Genomic DNA, 15039 nt, shown 5'->3' on the forward strand with positions numbered 1-15039 from the left:
TTGCATGGAACACCATAGGATTTATAGTATGTGCACATGACCCTAAGGAGGACAAGTCTGTTTAATACTTAAGTATTAGTACAGGATATTTCACAATGTACTGTAGATGTACTGTACATCCAAAGAATAAAAATAAACAAGACATTTCACATTAACTAATACAGAAGTATGCATAATTGTATTGTTGTTTTCCTATTGATGTTTAAATATTTACTCCGTTAATAATTGTTTTACAATGAATCTGATCTGTTCTTTATTTAGAATATTGTATTGTATGAATGGTTACCTGTGTTTCTTCAAAAGCAAGTTCCTCCTTACCAAGGTAAGACTGTCCCAAAGAGGAATTCAATGTAAATGTATTAAAAAAACAAGGTATTATTGATATAGAATTAATTAGTTATATAACGTTGAATTAATTAGGTCTAATGATCTTCAGTGTCATTCTTTATACAAATCAATGTCCAAGGAGTAGAAAGCCACGGCATACACCATCCAATATTCCAAGGTGCTTTATTTCATGGTGAAGTGCAGATAAAAATAGCGGGGAGAGAGCTGGGTGCAGGCCCCCTAAAGACGGATGATGACCGTTTCGCACCTCTTAGTGCTCTGATGGGTCCACTTTGGATCCATCGAAGCACTAAGAGATGTGAAACAGCCATCGTCAAGTCGCTGTGCAATTTGTCAAATCCATTAGCGAAGGGAACCTCCTGGGTTTCCCAGCAGCCAAGTCCCGACAGAAGGCAACAGTCCAACCGTTAGAGGGAAACACAGTCACCGCCAAGGCTAAAGTTCTCAGGGCCAGAGCCTGCGGGCAAAAGGGGCTCCTTCAGCAACCTTCAAGCTGGAGGAGCGGGTTACCGGTGGGAACCCATTGGAACCGTCTACACTACACAGGTGCAGAAAAAGGCAGTCACCATCAACCTGCCGGGAGGAGAAACACCGCAGCCGTCTGTGGAACCCGTCCATCCAGCCGTTTGTTTTACCGGAGACTCTATGTTTACCATTGGCTGAGTGAGTACCACCGTGCCGTGCGGCACAGCGCTGCCTCCGCGACCCTGCACCTCACAAGGCCCCATAACCCGCCTGCCATCCATCCCTACCCCATAACCGGGCCCCAGGACAACCAACCCCCTACCCACGGAGGGGAAAACTAACATCCAGGCTGCTCCCTGCCATCGCTCCCGGGATCCCCGTCCAAAGCAGCGGTGGTGTCACCAACCTCAACACAACCGTGGGTGGCATCACGGACAATATCAAATCCCCACAATCAAACCCCCCTTTTCACTCATGGGCGAGGAGCGCCGCTCGAGTCCCCGGGATCCGGCCCACCGCTCGAGCCACCACCGAGCAGCAGCAGCAGCCGGACCCGAGCAGTGGGAGAGCGCAGCGTCCCCTCCTCCGCTGCGACACTTGTGTTTGAGATATATATATATATATATATATATATATATACACACTTTATACAAATGTTCAGAGGGCTAATAAGAAAATTACATTTATTGGATCAGCTAAAGATTTTATAGCCATAGATACATTAGGTATGTGTATTAGATATTGACTTGCTTATAAATCTCTTAAATGGTATTATATACTATCCTTATATTCCCTGAATAAAAATATATTTGCAATCCTTTGAAGTAGACTAATATTTCACAGGCCACAAACTGATCAACTCTATGCAAAAGAGATGTGTTATTGCACTGCATGAGGGAAATGGTGGTGACACCAGATACTGACTGAGTGGCCTTTTGTTGTGTCCAGCCTAAGGCACACCTGTGCAATAATCATGCTGTCTAATCAGCATCTTGATATGCCACACCTGTGAGGTGGATGGATTATTATTGCATAGAAGTGCTCACTACAACTACAATCCAATCGTTCTGAGGTGAGCTGGCAGCTATGACTGCAAAAACCATGGATGTGCGATTCCTTCTATCCATGTGTTTGCTCACAGCACTGAACTCCATATTGCAGTGCTCACACAGCTGAGTGCTACACAGCAGTGATTGAGAGGCAATTGTGTTTCCCAGAAAATAAGACCTATCATTAAAATAAGCCCTAGCAGGAATTTTTGGCCGTTTTGGAGTACGCTTAAAATATAAACCCTACTCCAAAAATTAAACCCTTGTTGCAGCTGAAAAAGTTAAAGAGGAGGACACTTCTTTAAATAAAGCAGACATTAACAAAAAGAGATAAAAGAGCACCAAAAGAGAGAAGACAGCCTCAAAAGAAAGCAGACAGCCCCTCAAAAAATAATGCACTTAAAAGACCCCAAACAACTACAGCTAGCAAGGGTATCGTTGTCAAGTCCCTCACTGTTCCACTCACAGACACACATCGGGTTGCACTATCACTCCGCTCTCACTAAGGCCTCTTTTACACGTCCGTGAAAATCACGCACGTTTTTCACGGACATGTCAAAGGTGCGTATTGCCCTCAGTGTGCTGTGTGTATGGAACACGTGTGTTCTCCGTGTGTTATCCGTGATAATACACGGAGATCGGGAGCTTTCTGCTCACCTGTCCCTGGCGTAGCTGTCCGTGCTGCTAATCTTTGATCTCTGGTCCTGCCGACTCCCCGCTGCTGCCGCCGCAGTGAAGTGGATATTCAATTAGCATAATGAGTGGCGGTTGGAAGCAAGTGACAGCTGCGGCAGAGACAGGAGGGCTGAAGAAGGTTAGTAAAGGTTTGTTTTTTTTCTCGAAGATACATGTGTTTTCTCCGGCGCGTGTCACACGGAACACATCTGTGGGGTCCGTTTGTGTTACGTGTGACCTGTTTGCGTTCCGTATGACACCTGTGATGCCGGAGAAAACGTGGACATGTCTACATGTGGAGCACACGGGCACACGTATGCTCTACACATGGTCCATGGCAGAATACGCACGTGAGCGCAACCCATTGATTTTTATGGGTCTACGTGTGCCCGTGTCTCCGGTACGTGAGAAAACTGACCATACACGTACTGGAGGCACGGACGTGTGAAAGAAGCCTAACTCTGTGCGAGTGGTACTGCTGCTGGCCAGTATGGGGTGCCACTGCGGTGGAATGCAGGGGGAGTGACCACTGTGAAATGCAGGGGGAACGACCACTGTGGAGCGCAGTGGGTGCGACCTCTGTGTAATGCAGGGGGAGTGACCTCTATGGATAGCAGGGACAGTGACTGCTGTGGAATGCAGGGGGAGCAACCTCTGTGGAATGAAGGGGGAGCAACTACTGTGGAAGACAGGGGGAGCGACTGCTGTGAAATGCAGGGGGAGTGACCTCTATGGATGGCAGGGACAGTTACTCTTGTGGAATGCAGAGTGTACGATCACTGTAGAATGAAGGGTAAGCGACCACTGTGGAATGTAAGGGGAGCTACTGCTGTGGAACACAAAGGGAGCAACGCTGTGGAACGCAGGAGGAGTTGACAGCGAAGCAGACCTGTATGTAAGAGCAGTCTATAGACTTGCCAACTCTACAAGTCCAGGGTCTGATAAATTTCTATTCTCCTGGGGGGTGTCTGCCTTCTTTGGAGATAAACTCAGTAGTACATTGTGGGTAAACCTAGCAGTAGATAGGGAGTAGCTATGTTTCCCTGAAAATAAGCAAATTTTTCAGAGCAAAAAATAATATGAGACATTGTTTTCTTTTTGGGGAAGCATAGTAGTTAAGTTTCAATGAGTTCACACTATGGGTTGATTCATTAAGGTGTTTACAGCAGAACCCAGGTATAAAACACTTTAATAAGTTAAAATTTATTTTTTTTTTTTTTTGCAACTTTTGCTGTTTACTTTCCAGTCTAAGTTGGCTATGCCAATATGGCACAGAAGGGGTGCGGCATGGGTAGGACATGGTATGGCTAGGTCTACCCATCAAATTCATGAATAGATACACCAGTTTAGTGGAGTAACTTACTCTAAGAATGTACTCTTGTCCCTGGCTGGAGTACATATCTGGGGGTGGCACATGCCAATTAACAGATGCGTCTAATACATTAAGTGGTGTTAAGTTGAAGTTGAGTATTTTGGCTTTGTTTCCATGCCACTGATATAGTCTTTTGGCCAGAGTTTGTCTATGAAGACAGATTCTGGCCATACATTTCGAAAAACTAGATGAGTATGGAATGGATTCCACTTACTACTGGCAGTTCTGAGCTTATTACTTTAGGAAAACAGCACTCTCTAATTCAGGATTTTTAGTAATGAAGAAGATTTTATTTTATACAAAAACAGAAATTCCGGTACATAGCACACATGGATTTCAATTCCGTATTATTCATGGTATGCCCACACAGGTTCGAACACACTACTCAAGTATCCCAGTGGAGCTATGTTTGACTCCACTCATAGACACCGGACAATATACGCACCCCTCTCCAGAGGTACCTTTCCGAGAGGCTTCAAAACCTCTTATCCACGGTCCTGGTATGGATGAGCGAATCCTCCCTTTTCGCGGAGGACTCTTTCCTGGAGACATCACAGTCTCCTCACCCTGACCCGGTCCACCTAAACACTCCTCTGCAAGAGGTTCTTCATTGGAAGCATAGCAGCTTCATCACACTGACCATGTGGCAAACAAACATTCTCCATATTAACAGCAGATGACAAACACCCATATGTGGAGGAATATGGATAGCCAGACCTACCCCTCTCTGCAGATATCCGTAAAACCTGGCCCTGATATACAAGACTCATGGCACTACAAGTACCAGAATGGACATACAGGTTAAAATAACTTTTGTGATGAATAACGGCCACCCTGTTGCACACAGTACAGCAGTGCTGAAATTTGTCTAATGGCATACACATCTGCAATTGTCCTTTCATATCTATAACAACAAGCAAATAACAAGTCTATTGTTATTCCCCAAACAGGGATAATTGTTGTACCACTGTTTAACAAAAAGCCAAGCCATAACTTCTTCTGTATGTATACAATGCCTGTACATATACATTAACACGCCAGTCATTTGCCCTCAAAATATTTTTATTAACCATTTTAAAAAGCATAATGAATGTCAGTGCAGTGAGCTTTTATATAGGCTATTGTATACACTATATATTAAAAACATGTAAAAATGTACTCCCAATGATCATCATTCTGGTCCTTAGGAGGAGCAAACAGTCCCCCAGTGCTCTAGGCTTTTTTTTACCCAAAACATTTTAGCCTGTTACCTTCCATGATTACTTCTCAAGCCATACTGTAGGACCTGTGAGATGTCAACCACATCCTGTTAAGCCACTGCTGGGGAGGCAGATTAGAAACAGGAGCTCCTAGTCCTTAAGCCCCCATCACATTTAATGACTTACCAGGGATCCCAAAAACGATACGACCTGATAAGGATCGCTGGTAAGTCGCTTGGAGGTCGCTGGTGAGATGTCACACAGTCAGGCCTTACCAACGATGCTGTAATGATGAGCGACCTGTATAACGATGAGCAACCTGTATAGGAGCTCATTGTTAGGTGTCAAACACAGCGATGTGTCCTGCCCAGCAGGACATCACCTTTGAAGAAAATGGTCCGGTCCCTTCAGCAATGACTAGCGATCTCACAGCAGGGGCCTGATCGCTGATAGGTGTCACACATAACGAGATCGCTGGCAAGATCGTTACTGCGTCACAGAAACGGTGATGCAGCAACGATCTCGTTAGTGATCTCGTTGTGTGTGATGGGACCTTTAGGCTTGGGTATAGTTGCACAGCTCCATGGATTACCAACATGACCGACTCCTGTTCCTCTATAGGAAATCAGAAATCGGCCTGATAAGCAGGCATATATTGTGCATATACCATGCATGTCTAAGATGAGAATATTCTCTTACTTTAAGATTAAATGTATAGAACAAAACAATTGAGACACTCAGTCGTCACCATAGTCTGCCTTGTCAGGCCCAAGTGGAGAATATTAAGTAGCCTTGCACTAGAAAACAATGGACTCCAACTTGTAGTTATTAGATGAGAAAGCTTGATGAAAATGTAACTAATTTAACAAGCCCAATTTTTTGGGTAAGAATTAAACTATTGATGTTGGCTTGTAAGTGCACAAGGTCAATGAGAAAAGAATTAATTGATTCATAGAGGAGACCAATCATAAACAGGCTGTTTCACTCAACTCAAGGGCGTATATATCACTGGTGCAACCTGTGCAGCTGTGCAGGGGCCCAAGGTGTAAGGGGGCCCATTTCTATCTCCAAAACAGGTGTAATTGTGAATTTTGATGGGTTATTGGACAGAAAAGGGCCCATATACTGTTCTTGCACAGGGGCCCTTTTTTGTCAGTGTCCGCCATTGCATGTCCTGTTTAGAGTTGTCATGGGTATACTCTTTTTTTCAATATAATGGTAAGGTTGGAGCTATATAGTCATATGAATTTATGGTATATGGTTTGTGGTTATTACATAGGTGTAATTCTAAAAGTGTCCTATAGGGTGTAACCAAATCTCTTTAACCCTTTACAACCTGAAAAACATGCACACTTTTCAAAATAAATCTGATTAACCTTTTTTTGTAATGTATTCATATACAGGTTATAATCAACACGTTGACTCCAGTCTTACAAATGAATTCCAAGTTGTCCTCCAGTTCCTATCCTCATTAGTGCCACCAGGTATTTATGCCAGGTAATTTTTAATATAACTAATTAGTTTACAATGAAATTAGATCTACATAGGTGATGGCACTGGCTTTAAGAGCCCCATATAGTATACAATGACTGTTTCGTAATGAACATTATTAAATTATTACAATTATCATAGAGCAACTGTAACCTGCACGAGGTATTACATAGATTAGTCTGAGATAATTTGTTTTATTAAGCTTGTTTAGCGAGATCATAATCAGTAAATTAACAGCAGACAAATAATTGGAATGTTTTTCATGTTTCCTACAATTTCAGTAGACAAATACAGAAACAGAAGTGTAAATGGATGAAAAGATTATTGAACATAGTATCATACACAGTTTAAAATATGGTGGAAGTAATAGTTTTATAGGTTTGTGAACTAATAATACTTTAGTAGGCTAAGAGGTTGAGGTGAAGTTCGTGTTCCTAATTCAAAATCTATAAAAGCCCCACTTCCAGGTCACCACTACCATTTGCATTTCTAATACTATAGTCTATGGGTTTTATAAGGGGTTTGAGGAAGCCACATAAACATTTTTTGGTGCAGAAGAGGTGGATTTATTACAGTACATAAATCTTTACCCAATACAAAAAAGAAACAGCTATTATCTAACAAAACGGTACAACATAAGATAAATGTGTGATAAATGCATGTGTATTGTATATGCATGAGTCTATTCTGTATTTATGTGTCTAATGTGTGTATATATATATATATATATATATATATATATATATATACACTAGAAGGTGGCCCGATTCTACGCATCGGGTATTCTAGAATTTACGTATTGTGTAGTTAATGTATTATTTTTGTTATATATACAGATGTTGTTGTGTGTACTTACCAAGTGTTTGTGTAGGGCGCTGTACATGTTCTGGGTGTTGTCTGGGTGTGGCGGGGGGTGAGAGCGGTGTTGTATGTGTGTTGCGTGTGTTGTGTTGTTTGTGGAGTGCTGTGTGTCTGTAGCGTTGTGTGTGTGTGTGTGTTGCGCGGTTTGTGTGTGTGTGGTGTGTTTTGGGGGGAGGTATGTTTTGTGCAATGTGTGTGTTGTGCGGTATGTGCATATATTTATGTATGCCGCAGTGTTTGTGTGTTGGGTGTTGTGTGTGTGCAGCGATGTCTGTGTGTGTGGGTGTCTGTGTAGGGCGGAGTTTGTGGTTCCCAGTGTGTGTGTGTGTTGTGCAGTGCTGTGTGTGTGTGTGTGTGTTGGGGGGAGGTGTGCACCTCCTATCGTGCTCAATCCCCCATGCTGCGCACCCCCCATCGTGCTCCATCCCCCATGCTGCGCACTCCCCATCGTGCTCCATCCGCCATGCTGCGCACTCCCAAACGTGCTCCATCCGCCATGCTGCGCACTCCCAAACGTGGTCCCTCCGCCATGCTGCGCACTCCCAAACGTGCTCCATCCGCCATACTGCGCACTCCCAAACGTGCTCCATCCGCCATACTGCGCACCCCCCATCGTGCTCAATCCCCCATGCTGCGCACTCCCCAACGTGCTCCATCCGCCATACTGTGCACCTCCCATCGTGCTCCATCCCCCATGCTGCACACACCCCCATCGTGCTCCATCCCCCATGCTGCGCACTCCCCATCGTGCTCCATCCGCCATGCTGCGCACTCCCAAACATGCTCCATCCGCCATACTGCGCACTCCCAAACGTGCTCCATCCGCCATGCTGCGCACTCCCAAACGTGCTCCATCCGCCATACTGCGCACTTCCCATCGTGCACCATCCGCCATGCTGCGCACTCCCAAACGTGCTCCATCCGCCATGCTGCGCACTCCCAAACGTGCTCCATCCGCCATGCTGCGCACTCCCAAACGTGGTCCATCCGCCATGCTGCGCACTCCCAAACGTGCTCCATCCGCCATGCTGCGCACTCCCAAACGTGCTCCATCCGCCATGCTGCGCACTCCCAAACGTACTCCATCCGCCATGCTGCGCACTCCCAAACGTGGTCCATCCGCCATGCTGCGCACTCCCAAACGTGCTCCATCCCCTATGCTGCGCACTCCCAAACGTGGTCCATCCGCCATGCTGCGCACTCCCAAACGTGGTCCATCCCCCATGCTGCGCACCCCCCATCGTGCTCCATCCCCCAGGCTGCACCAGCATCAGCCTCTCTGCCCGCAGCATCAGCCTCTCTGCCCGCAGCATCAGCCTCTCTGCCCACAGCATCAGCCTCTCTCCTCCCAGCATCAGCCTCTCTTCTCCGAGCATCAGCCTCTCTCCTCCCAGCATCAGCCTCTCTCCTCCCAGCATCAGCCTCTCTCCTCCCAGCATCAGCCTTTTCTGTCCCTAGCATCAGCCTCTCTCCTCCCAGCCTACCCCAGCCTCAGCCTCCCCCAGCATCAGCCTCTATTCTCTCAGCCTCCCCCTCCCAGCCTTCCCCAGGATCAGCCTCTCTCCTCCCAGCATCAGCCTCTCTCCTCCCAGCATAAGCCTCTCTCCTCCAAGCATCAGCCTCTTTCCTCCCAGCATCAGCCTCTCTCCTCCCAGCATCAGCCTCTCTCCTCCCAGAATCAGCCTTTTCTGTCCCCAGCATCAGCCTCTCTCCTCCCAGCCTACCCCAGCTTCAGCCTCCCCCAGCATCAGCCTCTCTTCTCTCAGCCTCCCTCTCCCAGCCTTCCCCAGGATCAGCCTCTCTCCTCCCACCCTCCTCCAGCACGCCATGCTCTTCTGCCGACACAGATCCGATCGCATACACACACACACACACACACCCGATCGCATACACTCACACACACCCGATCGCATACACTCACACACACCCGATCGCATACACTCACGCACACACACATTGACGATATTGCACATACACACTCACACTCACAACATCCGGAGATACCACATGCTTCTGGCCATGTGATCCCCTGGCAGGTCCTGGAAGGTCACTCCACAGTATCGCTGCCGAGAAGCAAGCGATATCCCAAGATGTTGTGAGTGTGTGGATGCGATGTGATGTGTGTGAGAGCGAGTGTGATCTGATGTGTGTGTGTGTGCATGTGTGTATGTTCCGCCGCTGCAGGACCTTGATGCGCTGGTAACTATGCTACCATGGTTACCAGCGTATCCCATCCCCCGCTCACACGGGAGCCCACACAAGCATACGGCGGCAACCCCAGCAATGCGAGGGTATGTGTCGGCTGGGTTGGCGGCGTACACTGATGTGGGCTCCCGGGGGTACAGTACTCACCTGGGAGTCGTGGCTCCGTGTCGGTCGGTTCGGGGAATGCGTGCGGGGGGCGGGGCCAGAGCGAGCGTGCATTGCGTGAGGGGGGCGGGGCGTGGGCGAGTTGCCTGGGCGAGCGGCCAATCCGTGTGGGGGGGCGGGGCCATGGCGAGCCCAGCGGCCAATCAGCTTTGTGTCACCGTAAGGACACAATTTTGGAGCAAGACAGACAGACAGACAGACAGACAGAATAAGGCAATTATATATATAGATATATATATATAAAATGTGTGTGTGTGTATAGTTGCTGGTAGTGAATGACATAGGGGAGCGGAGTAAGGAGGTAAGAGACAGTTCCAGCATAAGGCTCCTTCAGTGGCACTTACTGCATCTGATCTGAGTTCAGAATCTTTCCATTATTATAGGTTATATCCCCTCTATACTGTATGTAATATATGGTAAACAGCTATCATATAAATATTAATTATCAAAAAAAACTACATTCACAATTTAACGGTAATAGTGTCATCTCATACTTAAATGAATATTAACATCTCCAAGATTCTATCCCAATAGATAGTAGGTGTAATAATAATATTAGCAAATCGTTCCAATTAGAAATGTAGAATAGTTCAACTGATATAGCCATGTCTGTTACCTCATGTGCAGGTATTGCAGCTTAGGTATCCATGGTTATGACCAGCGTCAGACTGGCTACTGGATGAATCTCCAGCAATGCTAGGCCTGGATTCAGTTACCTGCATTGCACTCCGGAGCTCTCAGCTGCAGCCTGGACAGATCTTAGAGATTGCAGGACTGCACCGTGAGTGCCGAGTGATTGATTCCCCGGCAATTACGGTTCAGTTCATGACAGCTGCGGACAGGCTGATCTCCGGATTTCAGGTGAGAGCACCAGAGCAGCCCGGTCTGTCTGTAGCTGTCATGAACTGAACCACAATCGCCGGGGAATCATTCACTTGGTGCTTGCGGTGCAGTATAGACTGCACTCTGGAGCTCAGGTGACATCTCCGGAATGCAATGCAGGTAACTGAATTCAGGCCTGGCATTACTGGAGCTTCCTCCGGTAGCCAGTTTGACGTTGGTTATGACCACTTGCAACAAACAGTCCCTATATACGTGGATGTAACCTTAGATACTCAAGCTACTGTAATGCCCTGCACATGAGGTAAGAGACATGGCTATATCAGGAGAACTATACTACATTTCTAATTATAGGGATTTGCTAGTATTATTATTATTATTATTATTATTATTATTATTATTATTCCTACTCGGGATAGGAACGTGGAGATGGGAATAACCCTTTAAAGTATAATGTATTTCTTAAATGGGGATGAGAGGCTGAAAGAAGACTTAGAAGTCTTTTGCAAGATAAACTAATGATTCATCTAAGTTGCAAACATTAATTGCCGTTGGGCAATAGGCTTGTTGGACACACCTGTGAAACAAGACTTGGAAAGTGAATTTAGCTTAATAGTTGCATCATGTATGACTCTATATGTCTGAAATATTTTCACTCTCACGTCTCATCCCTCTTATTCCATTGTGTTCACCTTCTGTAGAGATAAAAGCTGTGCTTTTCAGAATATCACTGACTCATTGGGTGGCACCTGGCCAGTCTACCGCTTCTGCGATAACTACTGGAGACGAGAGGTACGAGTGGTCTGCAGCCTGGCCAACTACTAATTATCATCTTACAGTCAACACAACATAGTTGCCAAATTCTGGGAGTGTTGAAAGATATCATATGCATCATTGGGTGTCAGTTTAGTCTTACAGAGTGATAAGCAAATGATGCATAAAAAAACAAATAAGTAATTATATGGATGATCTATTGTAGGTTTAACTCCTTCATGACTGAAGATTTTCCATTTTCCTCCCCTTTTTTCAAAAGCCATTACTTTGTAATTTTCCCATCAACCTACTCATATGGAAGAATTATTCTTGTTGGATAAATTGTGGTCTTGATTGACACAAGTCTCAGTAAAAAACAGGGAAAAAATATTCCAAGTGCATTGTAATAGTAAAAATAAAATACAATTTAACCATTGTTTATGAAGTTCATTTTGTGGGACAAAAGACCTTGCAGCTTTTTTTCTCTAGGTTTGTACAATTCTGGCGATACCGATCTCACTATATTTTTATTTATATTTTTTTAAGAAATTTGTAAAGAAATACATTTGGGCTTGTGTCTCCATTTTCTGAGACCCATAACTGTTTTATCTTTCTATCAATGGAGCTTTATGAGGACTTCTTGTTTTGCATACTGAGCTGATGTTTTTATTGATACCATGTTGCAGTTCATATGAAGCTTTAATTGCTACTTATTGAATTTTTGGGGGGTTGAGCAAGGCGACCAAACATCAATATTGGAGTTTCAAGTTTTTAAGTTTTTTCTTCCTTTCAACATTTCATACACAGTTTAAATCACCTTATAGTACGATAAATCACACATTTATAGTCACAACAATTACACTAGAACTACTGAGGTAGTCATTTTGACTACTTTGCACCATGTATTTCTATATAGGTGTCACGAGTCCAGTAGTTCTAGTGTTAAATGTATTGAAGCTTTGATTTTTTTTTTATTTTATAATATCATTGTTTTTGTTTTTTATTTTACTTTTTGATCCCCTCTATGGATATAAACCTACGATAGTTTAAATGCTTAGGTTGTGTGTGCACTAGGCGTTTTTCGTGGCGTTTTTGCACGTTTTATCGGGTGCGTTTTTGGGCTGAAAGCTGCATGACTTTGCTTCCCCAGCAAAGTCTATGACTTTTCATTTTTGCTGTCTGCACAGAAATTTTTTTTTTAGCTGCGTTTTTGAGCTAAAAAAAAAATGGACATGTCAATTCTTTCCTGCGTTTTAATACTGCGTTTTTCACCTATGCAATGCATTGGAAAAACGCAGCAAACTGCAGTGATCAAAAATGCAGCAAAATGCACCTAAACGCGGTAAAAACGCATGCTTTTTTTCTGGCGCGTTTTTTCTGGCGCATTTTTGCCGCGTGTGTGTTTTTGTGCCTTTTTTGCTGCCAAAAACGCACAAAATTGCAGCATCAAAAAACGCTGTGTGCGCACATAGCCTTATACTATATACTGCAATTCTGCATTACATAATTATAGCTATGCTTTATTCGTAGACCAAACTTTAGCCATGGAGACATTCAGCATATCCCTAGCTGTAACCCAATCGCTGCCTTTGATCGCAGCATGGGAACTATTTTATGGGTGTTGGTAAAGGCATGCACTAGCAACCAGGCCATTTAAAGAGGAGCAACCATCAGGATTTTCCTATATAACCTAATGCCCGTACTATATTGGGGCTATAATGCTGATTCTAATCATACCTTTAGTTGTGAGATTGGATGTATAATTTCTGAAATATAGGCAAGTAAAGTTTATGAAATACACTGTTACTTGATTGATAGCAGCTACAGAATATCTAATAGGTCTGGCGGGTTTTGCTAGTTTTTCCCACCTCTCTCTGCCTGCCTGTCCTTCGTCCTCCCTGTCCTTCATCCTCCCTGTCCTTCCTCCATCCTTCCTCCCTCTGTAATAACAGAGACAGGGGGAGGAAGGACAGGTAGGTAGACTGAGGTGGGAATAACTAGCAAAACCAGACCCACCTATTAGATATTATGTAGCTGCTATCAATCAAATATCAGTGCATTTCACAAACTTTACTTGCCTGTATTTCAGAAAGTATACATCCAATGTCACAACTAAAGATATGTTTAGAATCAGCATGATAGTGCCAGTATAGCACAGGCTTTAGTTTATATAAGAAAATCCAGGTGGGTGGTCCTCTTTAAGTGCTGCTTTCAGCCATTGACATTGTCAACTAATTTGATTGGTTAAAGCCTGCAGCTGCCAAATATGGTGCAGCCTCATTTGCTGAGTCTGCTCCATACATCTTTGTAACCACATGACATAAATTTACGTCACAAAGAGGTAACATTAAAAGTAAGTCAGAACTACTATTGTTTTCTGAGTATATTGTTCCATAGTGAATACACTGTAGATTTTCCACCACTGATTTGCAAATTACAACTTTGTGGACAACTCCTGTTGCAGCATTTCAGCTGTTAAATAAATTTGAAACATAGATTCAATTGTGGGAAGAATGTTTAATCTGTAGCATGTTAATTTATGCTTTTCAACATGAATGGTAAAATCAAAAGCAAACTTTCTGCATTTCTGCAGGAAAATCCACTTTTGGATATGTACACATGATGCATTTTTCAGGCGGATTCCAACTGAGTCAATCAATCTCAATCTCTTAAGCCTGCTTTACACGCTTCAATAGATCTTTCAATCCGTCGTCGGGGTCAAGTTGTAAGTGACGCACATCCGGCATCGTTCGTGACGTATTTGCGTGTGACACCTATGTGTGATCAAGATTGAACGCAAATACGGTGATCGCATACACGTCGTTTATTCCTCATACATCGTTTTGTTGTACGAACATAGTCAATTGAAACGTGTGACAACCATCATACGGTTTTGCAAATCCAACTTTTATACGTCAGCAGCTGTGTGGGTGTGTTGTTGAACGTCAAGTTTTTACGCCCATCCCCATACATTTAAATAATCGCACTTGCATTACGGCTTAATCTCTCTTTAAATGGCATCCTGCAACGCCTTGAAACACTGCCATGATTCATAAACATTATTAAAATCAAGCCATTACCTAGCAAGTTACAAAAACAAGAATGACAATTAAAGGGAAAAAAATTTTTTTGCAATTTTAACGCACGTGTGATATTTTTATAGTGGGTTGCCAGATAAAACATGCATTGCAAGCCTTTAATAGTCTTGAATGCAACGCACGTTCTGGTGTATTTTATAAAACAAAAAAATAACGTAATTGCGTCAATTGATGGTTGTAATTTAATTTAAAAAAAAGGGTGCACAATGCATAAGAAAACACATGATCTAAAAGATCGCACACAATATTGATCAATTACAAAAAGACTACTAACGCATGTGTGACAGCAAATAAACGCCCTACGTGCGATCTCATTAAATCGCATATGCGACTTGGGCGTGTCACATCGCATACGAGATCACACACCTAATTGTAAGGTGTAAAGCTGGCTTTACTGCTACATTGCAGTTCAATGAAAGATAACCATGACATGGAAGTTGCAAAAATTCCAACCAATGCGACTCCATCCACTTGTATTACTAAGTAGCAGTGACAAATTGGTGCAACTTTGGCCAAGC

At 44.0% G+C, this 15039-nt stretch overlaps 1 protein-coding gene across 1 annotated transcript in view; it reads left to right on the forward strand.

The window, feature by feature from the left end:
- LOC142303863 (dual oxidase 1-like) overlaps nucleotides 1-15039 on the forward strand; it is a 421125-nt gene that overhangs the window by 106382 nt on the left and 299704 nt on the right. The window contains exons 8-10 of the mRNA XM_075345668.1: nucleotides 262-322; nucleotides 6512-6605; nucleotides 11372-11462. Coding sequence (XP_075201783.1) covers nucleotides 262-322; nucleotides 6512-6605; nucleotides 11372-11462 — 246 coding nt within the window. The remainder of the gene's footprint in view (nucleotides 1-261; nucleotides 323-6511; nucleotides 6606-11371; nucleotides 11463-15039) is intronic.

The sequence above is a fragment of the Anomaloglossus baeobatrachus genome, chromosome 4 (assembly GCF_048569485.1).
Source record: "Anomaloglossus baeobatrachus isolate aAnoBae1 chromosome 4, aAnoBae1.hap1, whole genome shotgun sequence".
In the NCBI taxonomy this organism is placed as follows: domain Eukaryota; kingdom Metazoa; phylum Chordata; class Amphibia; order Anura; family Aromobatidae; genus Anomaloglossus; species Anomaloglossus baeobatrachus.